The sequence below is a fragment of the Thalassophryne amazonica genome, chromosome 8 (genome assembly GCF_902500255.1).
Source record: "Thalassophryne amazonica chromosome 8, fThaAma1.1, whole genome shotgun sequence".
Taxonomy (NCBI): Eukaryota; Metazoa; Chordata; class Actinopteri; order Batrachoidiformes; family Batrachoididae; genus Thalassophryne; species Thalassophryne amazonica.
Genome location: NC_047110.1, coordinates 78,559,114 through 78,576,947, shown reverse-complemented (window position 1 = coordinate 78,576,947; position 17,834 = coordinate 78,559,114). Strand labels below are relative to the sequence as shown.

At 41.2% G+C, this 17,834-nt stretch overlaps 1 protein-coding gene across 6 annotated transcripts in view; it reads right to left on the bottom strand.

Annotated features, from left to right (window-relative positions):
* Nucleotides 1-17,834, bottom strand: part of itpr2 (inositol 1,4,5-trisphosphate receptor, type 2) — a 208,493-nt gene that overhangs the window by 65,582 nt on the left and 125,077 nt on the right. For all 6 annotated transcript variants that reach the window (XM_034176794.1, XM_034176795.1, XM_034176797.1 and 3 more), the window contains one exon: nucleotides 3,524-3,620. In XM_034176794.1, coding sequence (XP_034032685.1) covers nucleotides 3,524-3,620 — 97 coding nt within the window. The remainder of the gene's footprint in view (nucleotides 1-3,523; nucleotides 3,621-17,834) is intronic.

Below are 17,834 nucleotides of genomic sequence, written 5' to 3'. Positions count from 1 at the left end.
AAGACTGTGCAATTAATGTATAAAGTGAAAAATAAGCAACTGTCCCTCAGAATTCAAGAATTTTTCTAGGAGAGAGAGGGAAATATAATTTAAGGGGCTTGTATCATTTTAAAATTGCTGGCGCTCAGACAACCAGGAAAGGTTTCTGTGTTTCTACTTGTGGCCCTAAAATACAGAATAATCTGGCAAAGGAACTCAAGCGATGTCCAAATGTCAATCAGTTTAAACGCCAATATAAGGAACTGATGTTTTCTGAATATGTGAAAACTGTCTAAATTCTCTGAAAATTCAATTCATGTTTGAATTTTATATATATATATATATATATATATACATATATATATATATATACACACTCAACAAAAATATAAACGCAACACTTTTGGTTTTGCTCCCATTTTGTATGAGATGAACTCAAAGATCTAAAACTTTTTCCACATACACAATATCATCATTTCCCTCAAATATTGTTCACAAACCAGTCTAAATCTGTGATAGTGAGCACTTCTCCTTTGCTGAGATAATCCATCCCACCTCACAGGTGTGCCATATCAAGATGCTGATTAGACACCATGATTAGTGCACAGGTGTGCCTTAGACTGTCCCCAATAAAAGGCCACTCTGAAAGGTGCAGTTTTGTTTTATTGGGGGGGGATACCAGTCAGTATCTGGTGTGACCACCATTTGCCTCATGCAGTGCAACACATCTCCTTCGCATAGAGTTGATCAGGTTGTCAATTGTGGCCTGTGGAATGTTGGTCCACTCCTCTTCAATGGCTGTGCGAAGTTGCTGGATATTGGCAGGAACTGGTACACGCTGTCGTATACGCCAGTCTAGAGCATCCCAAACATGCTCAATGGGTGACATGTCCGGTGAGAATGCCGGCCATGCAAGAACTGGGACATTTTCAGCTTCCAAGAATTGTGTACAGATCCTTGCAACATGGGGCCGTGCATTATCATGCTGCAACATGAGGTGATGTTCTTGGATGTATGGCACAACAATGGGCCTCAGGATCTCGTCACGGTATCTCTGTGCAATCAAAATGCCATGAATAAAATGCACCTGTGCTCTTCGTCCATAACAGACGCCTGCCCATACCATAACCCCACCGCCACCATGGGCCACTCGATCTACAACATTGACATCAGAAAACTGCTCACCCACACGACGCCACACACGCTGTCTGCCATCTGCCCTGAACAGTGTGAACCAGGATTCATCCGTGAAGAGAACACCTCTCCAACATGCCAAACGCCAGCGAATGTGAGCATTTGCCCACTCAAGTCGGGTACGATGACGAACTGGAGTCAGGTCGAGACCCCGATGAGGATGACGAGCATGCAGATGAGCTAGCTTTCCTGAGACGGTTTCTGACAGTTTGTGCAGAAATTCTTTGGTTATGCAAACCGATTGTTTCAGCAGCTGTCCGAGTGGCTGGTGTCAGACGATCTTAGAGGTGAACAAGCTGGATGTGGAGGTCCTGGGCTGGTGTGGTTACACGTGATCTGCGGTTGTGAGGTTGGTTGGATGTACTGCCAAATTCTCTGAAACGCCTTTGGAGACGGCTTATGGTAGAGAAATGAACATTCAATACACGAGCAACAGCTCTGGTTAGCATTCCTGCTGTCAGCAAGCCAATTGCACGCTCCCTCAAATCTTGCAACATCTGTGGCATTGTGCTGTGTGATAAAACTGCACCTTTCAGAGTGGCCTTATATTTTGGGCAGTCTAAGGCACACCTGTGCACTAATCATGGTGTCTAATCAGCATCTTGATATGGCACACCTGTGAGGTGGGATGGATTATCTCAGCAAAGGAGAAGTGCTCACTATCACAGATTTAGACTGGTTTGTGAACAATATTTGAGGGAAATGGTGATATTGTGTATGTGGAAAAAGTTTTAGATCTTTGAGTTCATCTCAAACAAAATGGGAGCAAAACCAAAAGTGTTGCGTTTATATTTTTGTTGAGTGTACATACATATATATACGTACATATACATATATACATATATATACATATATATACATATATATACATATACATATATATACACACACACACACACACTTTTTTTTTTGATTATGCGATGTGTGCCATTATTGGTTTGGATATGATGAGGAATTTGAGTTTATTGATTATTTTAAGATGTCTGTGTTTTGCTGTTCTGCTCACTTTGCTTTGTTTTGGTTTTGTTGTGATAAGTTGCTGAGGTAAAAGGTGTAGGTGTATATAAGTTTTGCTTCTAGAGTTGTGCTCAAACGTTTACATACCCTGGCAGAATTTTTGCTTTTTTGGCATCACTACTCTTAGCTTCATAGTGGAGTAGAGCAGAGAAGGAATTTCTTTCACCAAAACAGATCAAATCCAGGCTTGCATCTCAGATGTACCTTCTGGCAATTTGTAGCTAAACTTTCAGGTCTTTTTAAGAAAATCCTCTTCTATACCACTTCATCATGAAGATGGATAACTGGTGATACAAAATGTAAAGCTTGCACTGTGCATAATTTCTCCAATCACAGCCACGTAAGCCTATAACTTCTTCTGGGATGTCTGGGTGTCTTGGTGGCTTTCCTCACTCTTCTACTTCTTGCACAGTCACTCAGTTTTTGAGAACTGTCTACTCCATGCAGATTTACAATTGAGTGCCATATTGTTTGTATTTCTTTGTAATTGATGTAAATAAAGTCCAAAACATATTTAGTGGCAGCTTTACCATCAGAGAACCTCATCCACAACTACCACAAAAGACTCCCAGCTGTTACTGATGTTAAAGGGGGAAATACACAGTATTAAGAACAGGGGTATGTAAACTTTGGATCATGTTCATTTGGGTAGTTCTCTTGTCACTTTGATTTAAAAAGAGTAAATACAGTTGTCTGACAATAAATGGCTTGACCCAACCACTAACCATGAGTGAAAAAAAAAGCTTTGTGTTGTCATTCATATTCTCTTAAAAATGGCCAAAAAAGCAAAAATTCTGCCAGGGTATGTAAATTTTTGAGCACAACTGTACCTACATCCTTTCAGTTGCATGGGTTGAATGGCTGAGAAATCAGTTTTATTTTGTTGCAAAGTTCTTTTCCTTGAACTGAATAAACTTGAAGATTCAACAGAGTGATTAAACTCCACATTTAGTAACTGCACAAATGTATGCACAGTCAAGCTGTTTACTACTAACCAGGTGAATATTTCCTATGATGCACAACCATCTACACTCTATAGAAACATGATTCTTGCAACTAATTTGACACTGAAATGAGCAGTTTTGGTCACGTGGGCAAGAAAATGCACACAGTGTCAGATGGAGTTTAGTGCACTACACATTACACAATTTCAACTCATTGTCATGTGTACTGCATATAAATCTACTATGTGCATCTTTATCCAACTTTACAGTCAGACAGTACTTGAAAAACAATATTTCTAAAGGATTTTAAGGCTGCATTAGCTGTGGTTATCTGCTCAGCAGTAACTACATATCAGAGTGTTTTTGGGTAAATTTGGGGTTGTCAGTACCTCCAGATGAGCTGTTCCCACTGACACTCTCTGACTTGGAAATAGGTTTTTGATTTCCATAGTAGCGTGTGAGGAGGATCTTTCTCAAATCGTTTCCCTGAAGAGACAGAAACTACAGCTTTAATATCGCAGTCTGAAAGAGTACATTTAATACCTCTAGCTTTACATTTACTGACAAACTGTAGCAATTTCTTGTATAATCCAACAAAATGCTAAGTAGCATTTTGTCATTTACAGTCAATGCAGACATATGGACTCACCAAGAATATTCAAAACCACAAGCAAAATAAAGAAAGCAAACATAAAGAGCATTACATATACCATTTGAAAGGAGTTCTTGTGGGTATATATTTCAGTGGTGTGGTATATGTTCAGGCATGAAATCCACCCATTTGCCTCTAACAGGTCTGAGCAGACTGAATTTTCCAACTAATGGGAGTGATCATCTTCATCCCATGATGCATTTCTTTCTTGATGTGAGCAACAGCTTCCAGGATAATGTTCTTATCAGCAAAGAAATTGGAAGCTCTCATCAAGAAGCATGAAAATAATTATGTGCAGACGCAGGTTGAGGAGCGGACCAACGTCTGACCGAACCCAGCGCTAAATAACCAGAAAGCGGTTCCACAAACAAAACGATTTTATTTCCCCTCCAGTGCAATAATTAGTGTACAACATAAATATTTGGTTTGTCTGGCGGAGTGAAGGACGGCGCGCTCTCCAGCGCCCAAAAGGATCGAAGCCTCGGCGCTTCTGGACTCAGATTCACCGCCAAACACCCCCCAGGTGGACACGACAAACTGATTCTGTGAAGGATGGAAAAGGTGAGGTAAGTCAACAGAGTTACAGCAAATATCTTTCAGAGGCACACACTATCAGCAACACATTCAGGTCTGAATTTAAGCTTTATGTAAATGAGCAGCTTCTCACAACAGGTGGAGGATCATCAGTCCGTACGCCACGGCAGGGAGAAGCAAACTGCACAATTCTCACCAATGTTCAAATATACTGCGTAACAAAAAGCCAAATTACTATTAATGATCATTCAGACAATAATCACCTCTGATGTGTGCTGACAGCATGTGTCCCTCACCCGTCCTCCTTCACAGGCACGATGTGTCAAACCCTGGTGCGGTCCTCAGCGTCTCACAAACGAACGTCACAAGGTCGAGTTCCCGGCAATTCTGCTCGAATCACTCATGGCTTAAATGCAGAATGCCATCTCATTATCTGCTTCAGCTGAAAGTCTTTAAGTTTACACGTGAGCATCATCCACAGGTGCTGCGAGTCAGTAGGCCTGCACGTGAACATCCTCCACAGGTGCAGCTAATAATGCTGATGAGGGTGAAGGACTCTTCTGCCAGCACCTTCTCCACAGACAAAAACCAGTTTGCATACCACCTGGAGAGCAAAGAAAAGAAAACAACACAAAAACATACAGCCAAACCCCCCAACACACAACAATAATAGCGTTTTCCAATAACTGCATTTATGACAGATTTATGAGACTGCAGCCAAGACAGCATTTATAAAAAGATATGTGAAGATTAGTCATGGTCTTTGCTGAAAACTCTATAGTTTTTTATCGGGGACATGAGTGCATTAGTATGAAAATTTGGCTTAAATTTGATATGATTTTTCAAAGTATTTGTCTCTTTATTACAGAATCCACTGACCATACATTTCAATCTGCCGTATGTGGTTATCTGTAATTAAAGATGTTTTTTTTTTCTTCCTGTGAACAGAAGGCAAAAAAACTCACAAGAATCAGTCAGCAAGGGGGGGTCAACAAAAAATTCCATCAGTAGCACCACAGAAACAACTGCATATTCAGCTTACATATAGATACAAGTGAGAACCACCAACCCTCCTATATTGGGCCACATTGGCATATTTGAAAATAATTTGCCATTATTTCTTTATACATTTAAATAGCAATGTTGACATAATGAAACATGCCTGGCTTCGTTAGGCAGATGCATGTAAAGTATGCATGCGATTTATGAAGCCTCGTTGCTAATGTCATGGTTCTGGTGGCCACAAAGGCCACTCTGGCTTTCACATCTATTCTATGGTATTACCTCAATTGATGCTTTGTTTTCACACAGTATTAAGGTGATGTGTAGTATGGGGGCTCACAATAATTTTTTTCCCTGCTTCTCTCAATCTGGGTTCAATGTTTTTGATCAACATTCTCCACACAAGTCCTGCACCTCCTCTTGATTCAGTCCTTTCTTTGCTCAGCTCTGCACATCCTTCAATATTTCTGACTTTTGTTGAACCTTTGAGTTTGTCATTTCTCATTCTGGTCAGCTTTCCAAATCCACACGACCACCTCATCATTATCACCACATCCAAGTTGACAGTGTTTCAGTCCCATGCATCATTCCTGGTCTTACCAATTACTAACCTGACTTACCCCTTGCCTTATTTTTTTTCCTTTTTTTTTTTAAAGGGGCAGAGGAGATATGCAGTAAAAGATTAGCATTAAACATCTCAAAATAGTGTAAGACCATCTTTCAGAAACTCATTTTCTTTCTATCTCACACTAATGCATAGCAGGTAGCTCAGTGTGATAGGGAGGTGGACTAACCATAAGTAGACCTGGGTTTGAATCCCAGTCAAACTACCTATCTATGTCCTTGGATAAGACACTTGCACTGTCCCAGTCTATCAAACTGTAAATGCAGTACTGTCCATGGCTGGGGAAATGACCTGTGATGGACTGGTGTCCTGTCCAGGTAGTGTCATAGATTTCAATCTGCTTCATGCTACACTAGCTGGGGATAAGCACCAGCACCAGTGGGATTCAGGGCCTAGATAGGACTTTAATAATAATAATTATTCACACAAACCTTCTCTCTCTCCTAACATGTGATGCAGATGATCAGAAACAGTATTAAAGGAATAATGTAACTCTCAATACAGGAGTTTGTAACAGAAACCCAAGCATGATTGACAGGTGACTTCTATGTCATTTTCACTGTACAACAGTAAGTGGCAAATGAAAGATGGATGGATGTGGTGACTGATGCCTAGAGAATGTAAAGACAGACACGAAGAATAGTTGTCATGGCAGCTCAACTACCCAGTCAAGTTTTGATGACACTGTGAAATTGTCTTTAGTGGAAGGACAAATGAACAGATGGCTAAAGCAAGGCGGGGCAATTGCAAGATGGAAGAACTGACTGCGGTTTCAATAGAAAGATGTTAGTGGGCAATCAGTGTTCCTTTCAAATACAATAATGAAAGTACCCTTAATTATAGAAGCCGTCAAAACAGATTTGATGAACCTTGTGCCGTTTCTTAGGCTCATCAGACTTGCTTGATAAAATGTGGTCAAAACATTGTGCTCAGTGTCATTCGGTCTCTCATAGTTTTGGTTGAGTTAGAAACATTGATTATCTCTATTATGACTTTTTTCCTGTTGCCTGGCAAACAATATCCTACATTTCTGAGTAGACATGTCTCTGAATAAGGGGCCCACTGTGGAATAGTGTGGTTGCAAGGAGTAGACGTGGTGAAGGTAAAGAAGTTTAAATAGTTGGGGTCAACTATTCAAGGTAATGGAGAGTGTGGTAAAGAGGTTAAGAAGAGAGTGTAGACAGGGTGGAATGGGAAAAAGCATCAAGAGTGACTTGTGAAAGAAGGCACCTGTAAGAGTGAAGGGGAAAGTTTACAAAACAGTAGTGAGACCAGCTATGTTGTATGGCTAAGAGAAAGTGGCACTAACAGGAGGCAAAGCTAGAGGTGTCAGAGCTGAAGATGCTGTGATTTTCTTTGGGAGTGATGAGGAGGGACAGGATTAGGAATACATAAACATATCAGAGGGACAGAGCAGGTTGGATGGCTTGGAGACAAAATCAGGGAGGCAAGACTGAGGTGGTTTGGACATGTGCAAAGGTGGGCCCCAGGGTACATAAGGAGAAGGATGTTGATGAGGTTTATAGGTGTGCTGAGGGAGGACATGCAGGTGGTTGGTGTGACAGAGGAAGATGGAAACAGATGATCTACTGTGACAAGCCATAAGATCCTATGTTTCAGAGTACTTGCAGCAATATCTGCCAATTGTAATGAAAAATAATAATAATAATACATTGTGGGTAAATATCTGGACCGTTCTAATATTGGGAGACAGCAGAGCCACAGAGTCCTGCCTAATTTTTGTTTTACAAAAATCCTTCCATGTGATGCTTCACCACAGGAAAAACAAACAAACCGAGGTGACTGCACAAACTTTCTCCTCATGGGGACATATGGTAAATCAGAGATCCAGCAAATGAAAAACTATGTTCCACCACGTGGGCTATGCAGGAACAGTCCAGCTCAAGCGCTTCCAGTGAGAAGCACGTGTAGTGGATGCTCCCTGTGTCAATAAACACTCCATCTCATCTGCAGTCAGCAGAGACACTTGTCTGCCTGCACTGTCTGGCTGTGACTCACAAAAACACACACCATTCGTGATCAGAAGGTGAGGATCCATTGAGCGCGGGCTTCTCATTTCCATGCAGCATGCAACTACAAACTCAGTACTGCACTCTATAAGGCAGTGATTTGAATGTATGCTCCGGTTGACTGCAGACTGAAACAGATTAACTTAAAATTTCTCCTTTTCTGACCAAGGGTGCAATGGATTTGCACTACTTTTAAATGTCAATGATAGAAAAGCTAATATAGCACCGTTAAAAACAAAAAAGAAAGAAGGGGATGAGAGGTTTTTATCTGCTGGGTATTTCTGCAGAGAGAGAGAGAGGGAAATGGCATTACAGAGGAAAGTCGGCTCAGCCTGACTCATCTGCTTGCTGCTGCATTGACAAGAAGACGTCCAGTCAGGTGATGCAAGAGCCACAGTATGGAGAGACAGAGGCAGAGGTGTGACAGAAATAACAGAGGCAGAAAGGAAAGGAAAGAAAGGAACAAGCAAAACTGCCAAGCAGCAGACGAACATGGCTGTTTTTAAAATGTGCATCGGCACGCCACACTGCGGCTTTGGTGTCCAAGCAGGGGATAAGCTGCCGATCCCCACCTCCAGTTTCCTAACACCCCCTCGTCTCTCCTCCCTCCCTCCTCTAGTCTCCTCACGGCTCTGTTGTCTGCAGATTTCTCAGTCTGGACAGATACATCGAGAAAAAGACAAAGACTGCCCTGTTTATGTTTGCTTAGGTGGTCTGAAAACAGTCACTGGAACAGTGAAAGGTGGCCTGAACTGATCAGGTCAAAAACAATTATAACAAAATGTCATGCCACAAAAAGAGGTAATGTTATCCATAAAAAGTTTCAGTTGAAGCAGTGAACTGACTTTTTATGCTATTTTGTGTCAGGTACAGCACATCAGAAACCTGAGAGGTCTCTTGGCTGGGCATCTTTTGCAAAGTGATCATCTACACACACACACTCACACACACACACACACACACACACACAACACAATGAGATTTTCCCCACAGGTCCATGAACAACCACTGTGCACAAAGGAACATTTTGTATATGTTCTAGTAACAAACAAAAGTGTCTAATGTGGGTAAATGTGCAGGACTGTCACAGGTTGGCACTGAAAAAATGAAAATCAGAAACGTTCTGAAACATAATATATACCCATTTAATTGTGCAATTACACTTGTCAATGCCAAGAGAATCATGCCTTGAAAAGAATTATTACACAGAGTTATGTACATACTGCTACTGTTTTATTGAGGACACGATGGGAAAATGGAGAAACAGTTTGTAAAAGATAAGTTAGATTCACATAAAATAAAATAATGACATCAAGTGATTAAATATCAAGACAAGTCAAGTCTGGAAGCATGTGCTCGTGCCTCACTATGCCACAGCCATGACACCACAGAACCGCCCAGGGTCCTAAATGGCAGCCACCCAGGCACACAACCAGTCTATTTCCACATCTCTAAAATAACCATCTATCTGCTGCAGCCAGGTAAAACATGTGTGTCCCCTTGGCCTTCTCCAGCTTCTGAGGTCCTCAACACTCATGTCCAGCTCTCCACAATTTGACTGATACTTACTGGACTGGTAAGCATTGAAAGCTGAGACAGACATGTCCAAACTTGTCCTCTGACAGGCCGAAACGGAGGTGTTCCTTTGTCTCGCTTCCAAAGCGAATCGGTCTTTACGCACGAAGCCTCCGCGCGGCTTTCCATGACAAAATCTCTTGTTTAAAGTGAAATCTGCCGGAAAATGGCTGATGTCCAGCTCTTGTGATAACCAGAGAAAGAGCGCACGACGGTCTCGTATCCACAGAGCCATCAGCTTAGAAATGGTCCGGTGGCTTGTGCCGCGTCGTCGCAGCTCGGAGCGCGGCGCACCAAACGTCCTTAAAGGGGTCCTTAAAGCTGTAGTAACAGACCTTATTCTCTGTGAAGCCCGTAAAATTTTCACCGAAAGCCAGATACATTTTTCGAATGGTTTCCAGGTGCCAGTCTCTAACAGCTTCTGAAAAAATTCTGATGGAAAAAAAGTCCTTTTCATTCCACCATTTCCAGACAATGAAAATCCGACGAGGGGGCGGGACCACTCCTTCCAAAGGCGTGCTCACAGGCGAATGACGTCACCGACAGGTGTGGAAAAACTCACGCATGCGCACGAGGGTTCAAGCATGTCTGACGTAAAAACATATGAATGAAATCCATATAGTTTTTGAAAAAAATAAAAAGGACTGTTACTTTATTGACAGACCTCGTACATACACATATACATACATATATACACATATACTTATTTATTTTTATTTATTTATTTATATTTATATAGCGCCAAATCACAACAAACAGTTGCCCCAAGGCACTTTATATTGTAAGGCAAGGCCATACAATAATTACGTAAAAACCCCAACGGTCAAAACGACCCCCTGTGAGCAAGCACTTGGCGACAGTGGGAAGGAAAAACTCCCTTTTAACAGGAAGAAACCTCCAGCAGAACCAGGCTCAGGGAGGGGCAGTCTTCTGCTGGGACTGGTTGGGGCTGAGGGAGAGAACCAAGAAAAAGACATGCTGTGGAGGGGAGCAGAGATCAATCACTAATGATTAAATGCAGAGTGGTGCATACAGAGCAAAAAGAGAAAGAAACACTCAGTGCATCATGGGAACCCCCCAGCAGTCTAAGTCTATAGCAGCATAACTAAGGGATGGTTCAGGGTCACCTGATCCAGCCCTAACTATAAGCTTTAGCAAAAAGGAAAGTTTTAAGCCTAATCTTAAAAGTAGAGAGGGTGTCTGTCTCCCTGATCCGAATTGGGAGCTGGTTCCACAGGAGAGGAGCCTGAAAGCTGAAGGCTCTGCCTCCCATTCTACTCTTACAAACCCTAGGAACTACAAGTAAACCTGCAGTCAGAGCGAAGCGCTCTATTGGGGTGATATGGTACTGTGAGGTCCCTAAGATAAGATGGGACCTGATTATTCAAAACCTTATAAGTAAGAAGAAGAATTTTAAATTCTATTCTAGAATTAACAGGAAGCCAATGAAGAGAGGCCAATATGGGTGAGATATGCTCTCTCCTTCTAGTCCCCGTTAGTACTCTAGCTGCAGCATTTTGAATTAACTGAAGGCTTTTCAGGGAACTTTTAGGACAACCTGATAATAATGAAGGCTTTTCAGGGAACTTTTAGGACAACTGATAATAATGAATTACAATAGTCCAGCCTAGAGGAAATAAATGCATGAATTAGTTTTTCAGCATCACTCTGAGACAAGACCTTTCTAATTTTAGAGATATTGCGTAAATGCAAAAAAGCAGTCCTACATATTTGTTTAATAAGCGCTTTGAATGACATATCCTGATCAAAAATGACTCCAAGATTTCTCACAGTATTACTAGAGGTCAGGGTAATACCATCCAGAGTAAGGATCTGGTTAGACACCATGTTTCTAAGATTTGTGGGGCCAAGTACAATAACTTCAGTTTTATCTGAGTTTAAAAGCAGGAAATTAGAGGTCATCCATGTCTTTATGTCTGTAAGACAATCCTGCAGTTTAGCTAATTGGTGTGTGTCCTCTGGCTTCATGGATAGATAAAGCTGGGTATCATCTGCGTAACAATGAAAATTTAAAAAAATGCCATCTAATAATACTGCCTAAGGGAAGCATGTATAAAGTGAATAAAATTGGTCCTAGCACAGAACTTTGTGGAACTCCATAATTAACCTTAGTCTGTGAAGAAGATTCCCCATTTACATGAACAAATTGTAATCTATTAGATAAATATGATTCAAACCACCGCAGCGCAGTGCCTTTAATACCTATGGCATACTCTAATCTCTGTAATAAAATTTTATGGTCAACAGTATCAAAAGCAGCACTGAGGTCTAACAGAACAAGCACAGAGATGAGTCCACTGTCTGAGGCCATAAGATCATTTGTAACCTTCACTAATGCTGTTTCTGTACTATGATGAATTCTAAAACCTGACTGAAACTCTTCAAATAGACCATTCCTCTGCAGATGATCAGTTAGCTGTTTTACAACTACCCTTTCAAGAATTTCTGCGAGAAAAGGAAGGTTGGAGATTGGCCTATAATTAGCTAAGATAGCTGGGTCAAGTGATGGCTTTTTAAATAATGGTTTAATTACTGCCACCTTAAAAGCCTGTGGTACATAGCCAACTAATAAAGATAGATTGATCATATTTAAGATCGAAGCATTAAATAATGGTAGGGCTTCCTTGAGCAGCCTGGTAAGAATGGGGTCTAATAGACATGTTGATGGTTTGGATGAAGTAACTAATGAAAATAACTCAGACAGAACAATCTGAGAGAAAGAGTCTAACCAAATACCGGCATCACTGAAAGCAGCCAAAGATAACGATACGTCTTTGGGATGGTTATGAGTAATTTTTTCTCTAATAGTTAAAATTTTATTAGCAAAGAAAGTCATGAAGTCATTACTAGTTAAAGTTAAAGGAATACTCGGCTCAATAGATATGTGTGTATATATATATATGTGTATATATATATGCTTAATCCAGTATGTGTCCAGGACCATCTGAAGTTTGCCAGAGAGCATATGGATGATCCAGAAGAAGATTGGGAGAATATCATGTGGTTAAATGAAACAAAAATAGAACTTTTTAGTAAAAACTCAACCCGTCATGTTTGGAGGAAGATGAATGCTGAGTTGCATCCCAAGAACACCATACCTACTGTGAAGCATGGAGGTGGAAACATCATGCTTTGGGGCTGTTTTTCTGCAAAGGGGGCAGGACAACTGATCTGTGTTAAGGGAAGAATGAACGTGGCCATGTATCATGAGATTTTAAGCCAAAACCTCCTTCAGTGAAAGCATTGAAAATGCAACGTGGCTGGGTCTTCCAACATGACAATGATCCCAAACACACCACTCGGGCAACGAAAGAGTGGCTCCGTAAAAAGCATTTCAAGGTCCTGGAGTGGCATAGCCAGTCTCCAGACCTCAACCCCATAGAAAATTTGTGGACTGAGTTGAAAGTCCGTGTTGCCCAGCGACAGCCCCAAAACATCACTGCTCCAGAAGAGATCTGCATGAAGGAACGGGCCAAAAACCAGCCACAGTCTGTGCAAATCTGGTGAAGACTTACAGGAAACGTTTGACCTCTGTCACTGCAACAAAGATTATGTTACAAAGTATTGAGCTGAACTTTTGTTATTGACCAAATACTTATATTCCACCATAATTTGGATTTTTTTTTCCCCTCATTTTGTCTCTCATAGTTGAAGTGTACCTATGATGAAAATTACAGACCTCTCTCGTCTTTCTAAGTAGGAGAACTTGCACAATAAGGCACTGACTAAATACTTTTTTACCCCACTGTATATTTTGCAGGTGGAAGAAAGCAGTCCTTGTAATATTTCTAATGTGGAGGTCAAAGGACAATGTAGGATCAAAAATTACCCCAAGGTTCCTCACTTTGTCAGTGTGATGTATGACACACGGGCCTAGGCTAAGCATTAACTGGTCAAATTGATGCCGATGTCTCACTGGACCAAGAACCACCAGTCTTGTCAGAGTTTAAAAGTAGGAAATTTCTAGACATCCAACTTCTCACTGATGCAAGGCAATCTTCTAAGGATTTTATGTGAATGAGATTACCAGCAGTTATGGGCATATATATATAACTAAGTATCATCAGCATAGCAATGAAAAATAATCCCAAAACACCGCAATATGTACTGAAGGAGTGCTATATAAAGGGAGAAAAGCAGGGGGCCTAAGACGGACCCCTGTGGAACCCCAAATTTCATGGCACAAAGGTTACAGGTAGTGTTACAGTACAAAACACAGTTAGAAGGACTGGTCAGGTATGACGTCAAGCATGCAAGGGCACTCCTAGTAATCCCAAAGTGATTTTCCAGCCTATCAAGTCCAATATGATGATCCACGGTATCAAACGCAGCACTGAGATCTAACATCACTACAACCATAGTGGTGTTCGAATCCATTGCAAGCAGAAGATCATTCACCACTTTAGTGAGAGCCGTCTCTATGGAATGATATTTTCTAAAAGCAGACTGCAGTGGCTCAAAGAGCTCATTCTCAGTAAGAGAGTACACAAGCTGCCGTGACACCACTTTTTCCAGAATTTTAGAGCAAAATGAAAGATTTGATATCGGTCGATAGTTTTTCAATACACTAGGGTCAAGATTAGGTTTCTTACGTAATGGTTTAATCACTGCAGATCTGAAACATTTAGGAACAGATCCAGAAGTTAAAGAAAGATTAATAATTTCCATCACAGTCAGCCCAAGAGTGGGCCACGGGTCCTTAAACAGTTTTGTTGGTATAGGATCGAATAAACAGGTTGTGCTTTTTGTTGACGTTACGAGTTTTGTCAGCATGCCTAGAGAGATGCTCTCAAATTCTGTAAATCTAGGTAATACCTCAATAATGGTGCCCACCTCAATAGCAGGGTGTAGTGGCTGGGTTGAGGCATGCTGGGATATGTTTAACCTAATTTCTTTTATTTTCTTCTCAAAGTAATCCAGGAAATCTTGTGCTGTAAAAGGAGAGCGAACTACAGGCGGTTGTCCATGAATAAGTGTTGCCACTGTGTCGAACAAGAACTTTGAGTTATGCGTGTTTTTGTTGATCAAATCAGAGTAATAGGTCCGCTTTGTAGCCAGTAATGCATGCTTATAGTCTAAGATAGCATCACGCCACACAAGGTGGAATACTTCTAATTTTGAACTATGCCATTTCCGTTCCAGACCTCCAGCCTTATGCTTGAGGTCACGCAGGTAATCACTGAACCAAGGTGACTGTGTTTTGGGGGAGCGCGGTTTTAAAACAGGTGGCACAATTATGTCGAGTGTAGTTTTGAGCACTGAGGTTAAACTATCCACAAGACTGTCTACTGATTGGGTATTTGCCAAATGTGAAGTTAAGACATCAGGCAGTCTAGCTTCGAGTTCAGTCTTAGTTGAGGAGTTGATGCATCGCCATAGTGATATATAAGGTTGTTGTTCCACTAAACACTGCAGCGAAACTGTAAACTTAATAAGTAAGTGATGAGACACCACTGATGTAAGAGGCATGATTAAGGCATGATCAATATTTGTGACAGCAATACCACATGCGAGAACCAAATCCAGGGTATTTCCACTAATGTGCGTTGAGTCCTGAATGCATTGCCAAAATCCTAATGCATCCACAATTTCCATAAATGATTTGCAGAGGGGATCAGAAGGCTTATTTATATGAACGTTAAAGTCACCAATGATCAGAATGTTATCTGCACTAGTTGACAAGTTAGAGATGAACACACCAAATTCATCTAAGAATTCAGAATATGGGCCAGGAGGCCTATATACAGTAACAAAGTAATACAGCTGATTTTTTTTCTTCTGACCTTGGAAATGCGTAATATCCTGAGCAGAGCAATGAATCAGATGCTCAAACAAGTTATATTTGTGACCTCCAACAGCTAATAAGGTAAACCTGGATTTAAAAATAACAGCAACACCCCCGCCTTGCTTCGCATCACGAGGGACATGAGTAAATGCATATGGTGGTCGGCAGGCCTCATTTAAGGGGAGGACAGCTGTAGGTTTAAGCCAGGTTTCACATAACCCAATCATATCTAAGTGATGATCAATAATTAGATCATTAATTAAAAATAATTTTGAGGATAGTGATCTTATGTTAATGAGACCCAGACTAAGGACCTCAGTGGGGTTGACAGTTGAACTGTTTGGGTTTAGGGGTGGTTCCAGAGTAGCATTTATATAATGCCTAGAAGGAGGTTTACGTTTGAGACATTCCATGCACGTTGTAGGTAGCAGACATGAAATCTTTGATATTGCTGGATAGGGATGGGTATAGTTAAGAATTTATCGATATCGATACCATTTTCAATTCCGCTTATCGAGCTGATTAATTATCGATTACATTATCGATACCTCTTGTGAATTTTTTGTGTACTAAAAGTAGGCTTTACAGGTTTTCTATGTCAACGGGTCAAAGAGCTTTTTCTTATCGTGCACCTGCTCTGTGGAACGGTCTTCCTGTGACTGTGAGGCAGTCGGAGTCCGTGGACACTTTTAAGTCAAGACTTAAAACCTATTTTTATTCTTTCTTATGAATAGTTTTTATTTTGTTAGCTGTTTAATTATTTTGCTTCTGTTTTTAATCATGTATTTTAAGTTTTTTATTTTTATTTATTTATTTACATTTTTTATGTTGAGCTGTTCTGTGTGAGGCACCTTGAGACAGCTTTTGTTGTGATTTGGAACTTTATAAGCTGATTAAATTGAAATTGAACATTTTATTGAGTCTTAACGTGAATAAATATGAAATTGGTTACTGGGTCCTTAAACTCTGGACATAATAAACTCTACATGTCTCACTCTGTCTCAGAGAGACAGAGTCAGAGAGCTGCGCAGCATTTGAAGCTGTGACAAAACGGAGGCCGATTGTCATTTCTCAACTGCAGCAAGACCAGAGTCCCAGTTAGTGACTTTAATACACATAAAAGTGACTCATGATATTTTAATGGCTTTCAGCGGGGTTAAGAAACGGACTTAGCACTTCTGAAGAGCAGCGAATCAAAGAACCAACGAGTCAGTGGATCCAAGCATTACTTCATTAATTTACGCTTCAAACTGGAGTCGCACTGCAGATACAGATGATTACAGACCTGCTGCAGGGTCTGCAATCAATGTAGAGGAATGATCATTTCCCCGACAAACACACTCAAAAACAACGGCTGCTCTGTAGAACCGATAAGGGAATCGTTAAGCAAAAAGGCTACTGATATCGGTGGATCGATTCATTTCTTAACAATACTCGAAAAGAACTGGTTCTCGATACCCAACCCTATTGCTGGAACAACCACTGGGCCATCCTCAATTTCAACATCATCCAATGTAGTAATGGGTAATGGGTTTGCAAAGCATTTCCCTCTATGATTTTAATGGACACGTCTATGGAAGCAGGCCACAGTCTCAACTTGTTGATTTTCCCTCCCTGACAGATAAACTGCACTATCACCATAGTGGATTTTCTGCACTAACACACACAAACACTTTTGGTGCAACTCAGACACATCTTCAGTGATGTATCTTGAGGTCACTGGGCGTTTCGGGTCTCTCAAAATCATACACCCTCGCCCAGGCGACCCAGCTGGGGTTGATCAGGCCCCAGCTTGTGTCTGAGTTGCTTTGCGGTCCATGGATCACCCTGTTTGATCCACGGCCATCTTGATGCCTTTTCTGTCGCATCAGTGATGTTTTTGATGGCTCTTCTGCCATGCAGTCCCTTCACTCCCGGCATCTTGAGTGCTCTGATGAGTGACTGGCCAACGAATCCTCTGCAGCCGATCTCAATGGGGTTGCATCGTGTCCTCCATCCCCTGCTTCAGCATTCGCCTGCCAACTCCTCATACTTGGCCCTCTTCCTCTCAAAGGCCTCCTCCATCCGGTCTTCTCAGGGAACAGTCAACTTCAGCAGGAGTTGACTGTTCCCTGGGACAGAAGTATTAGACTTAAGGAACAGTAAAAAAAAAAAAAAAAGAAAAGAAACAAAAACAAAAAAACAATAAAACCTATGAGTAAACCACTCCTAAGATTAACACAAGAGTAAAGTACTAAGCTAAAATTTACAACAGTTACACTAAAAAAACAACAGAACAGAAGTATTAATGAAACGGGGGGGGGGGGGGGGGGGGGGATTCGTTTACATCAAATCCACAACTGATTTGCAATTGAAAAATGGCCTCTGTGTGACCTCATTCCTACGGACTCTCGTTGGGGTTGCAGGCTGGTCTCAATGGAGTCTCCATGATCGGAAAAAAGATCAACATGTCATGGTCTTGTAGGTCTCATATAGG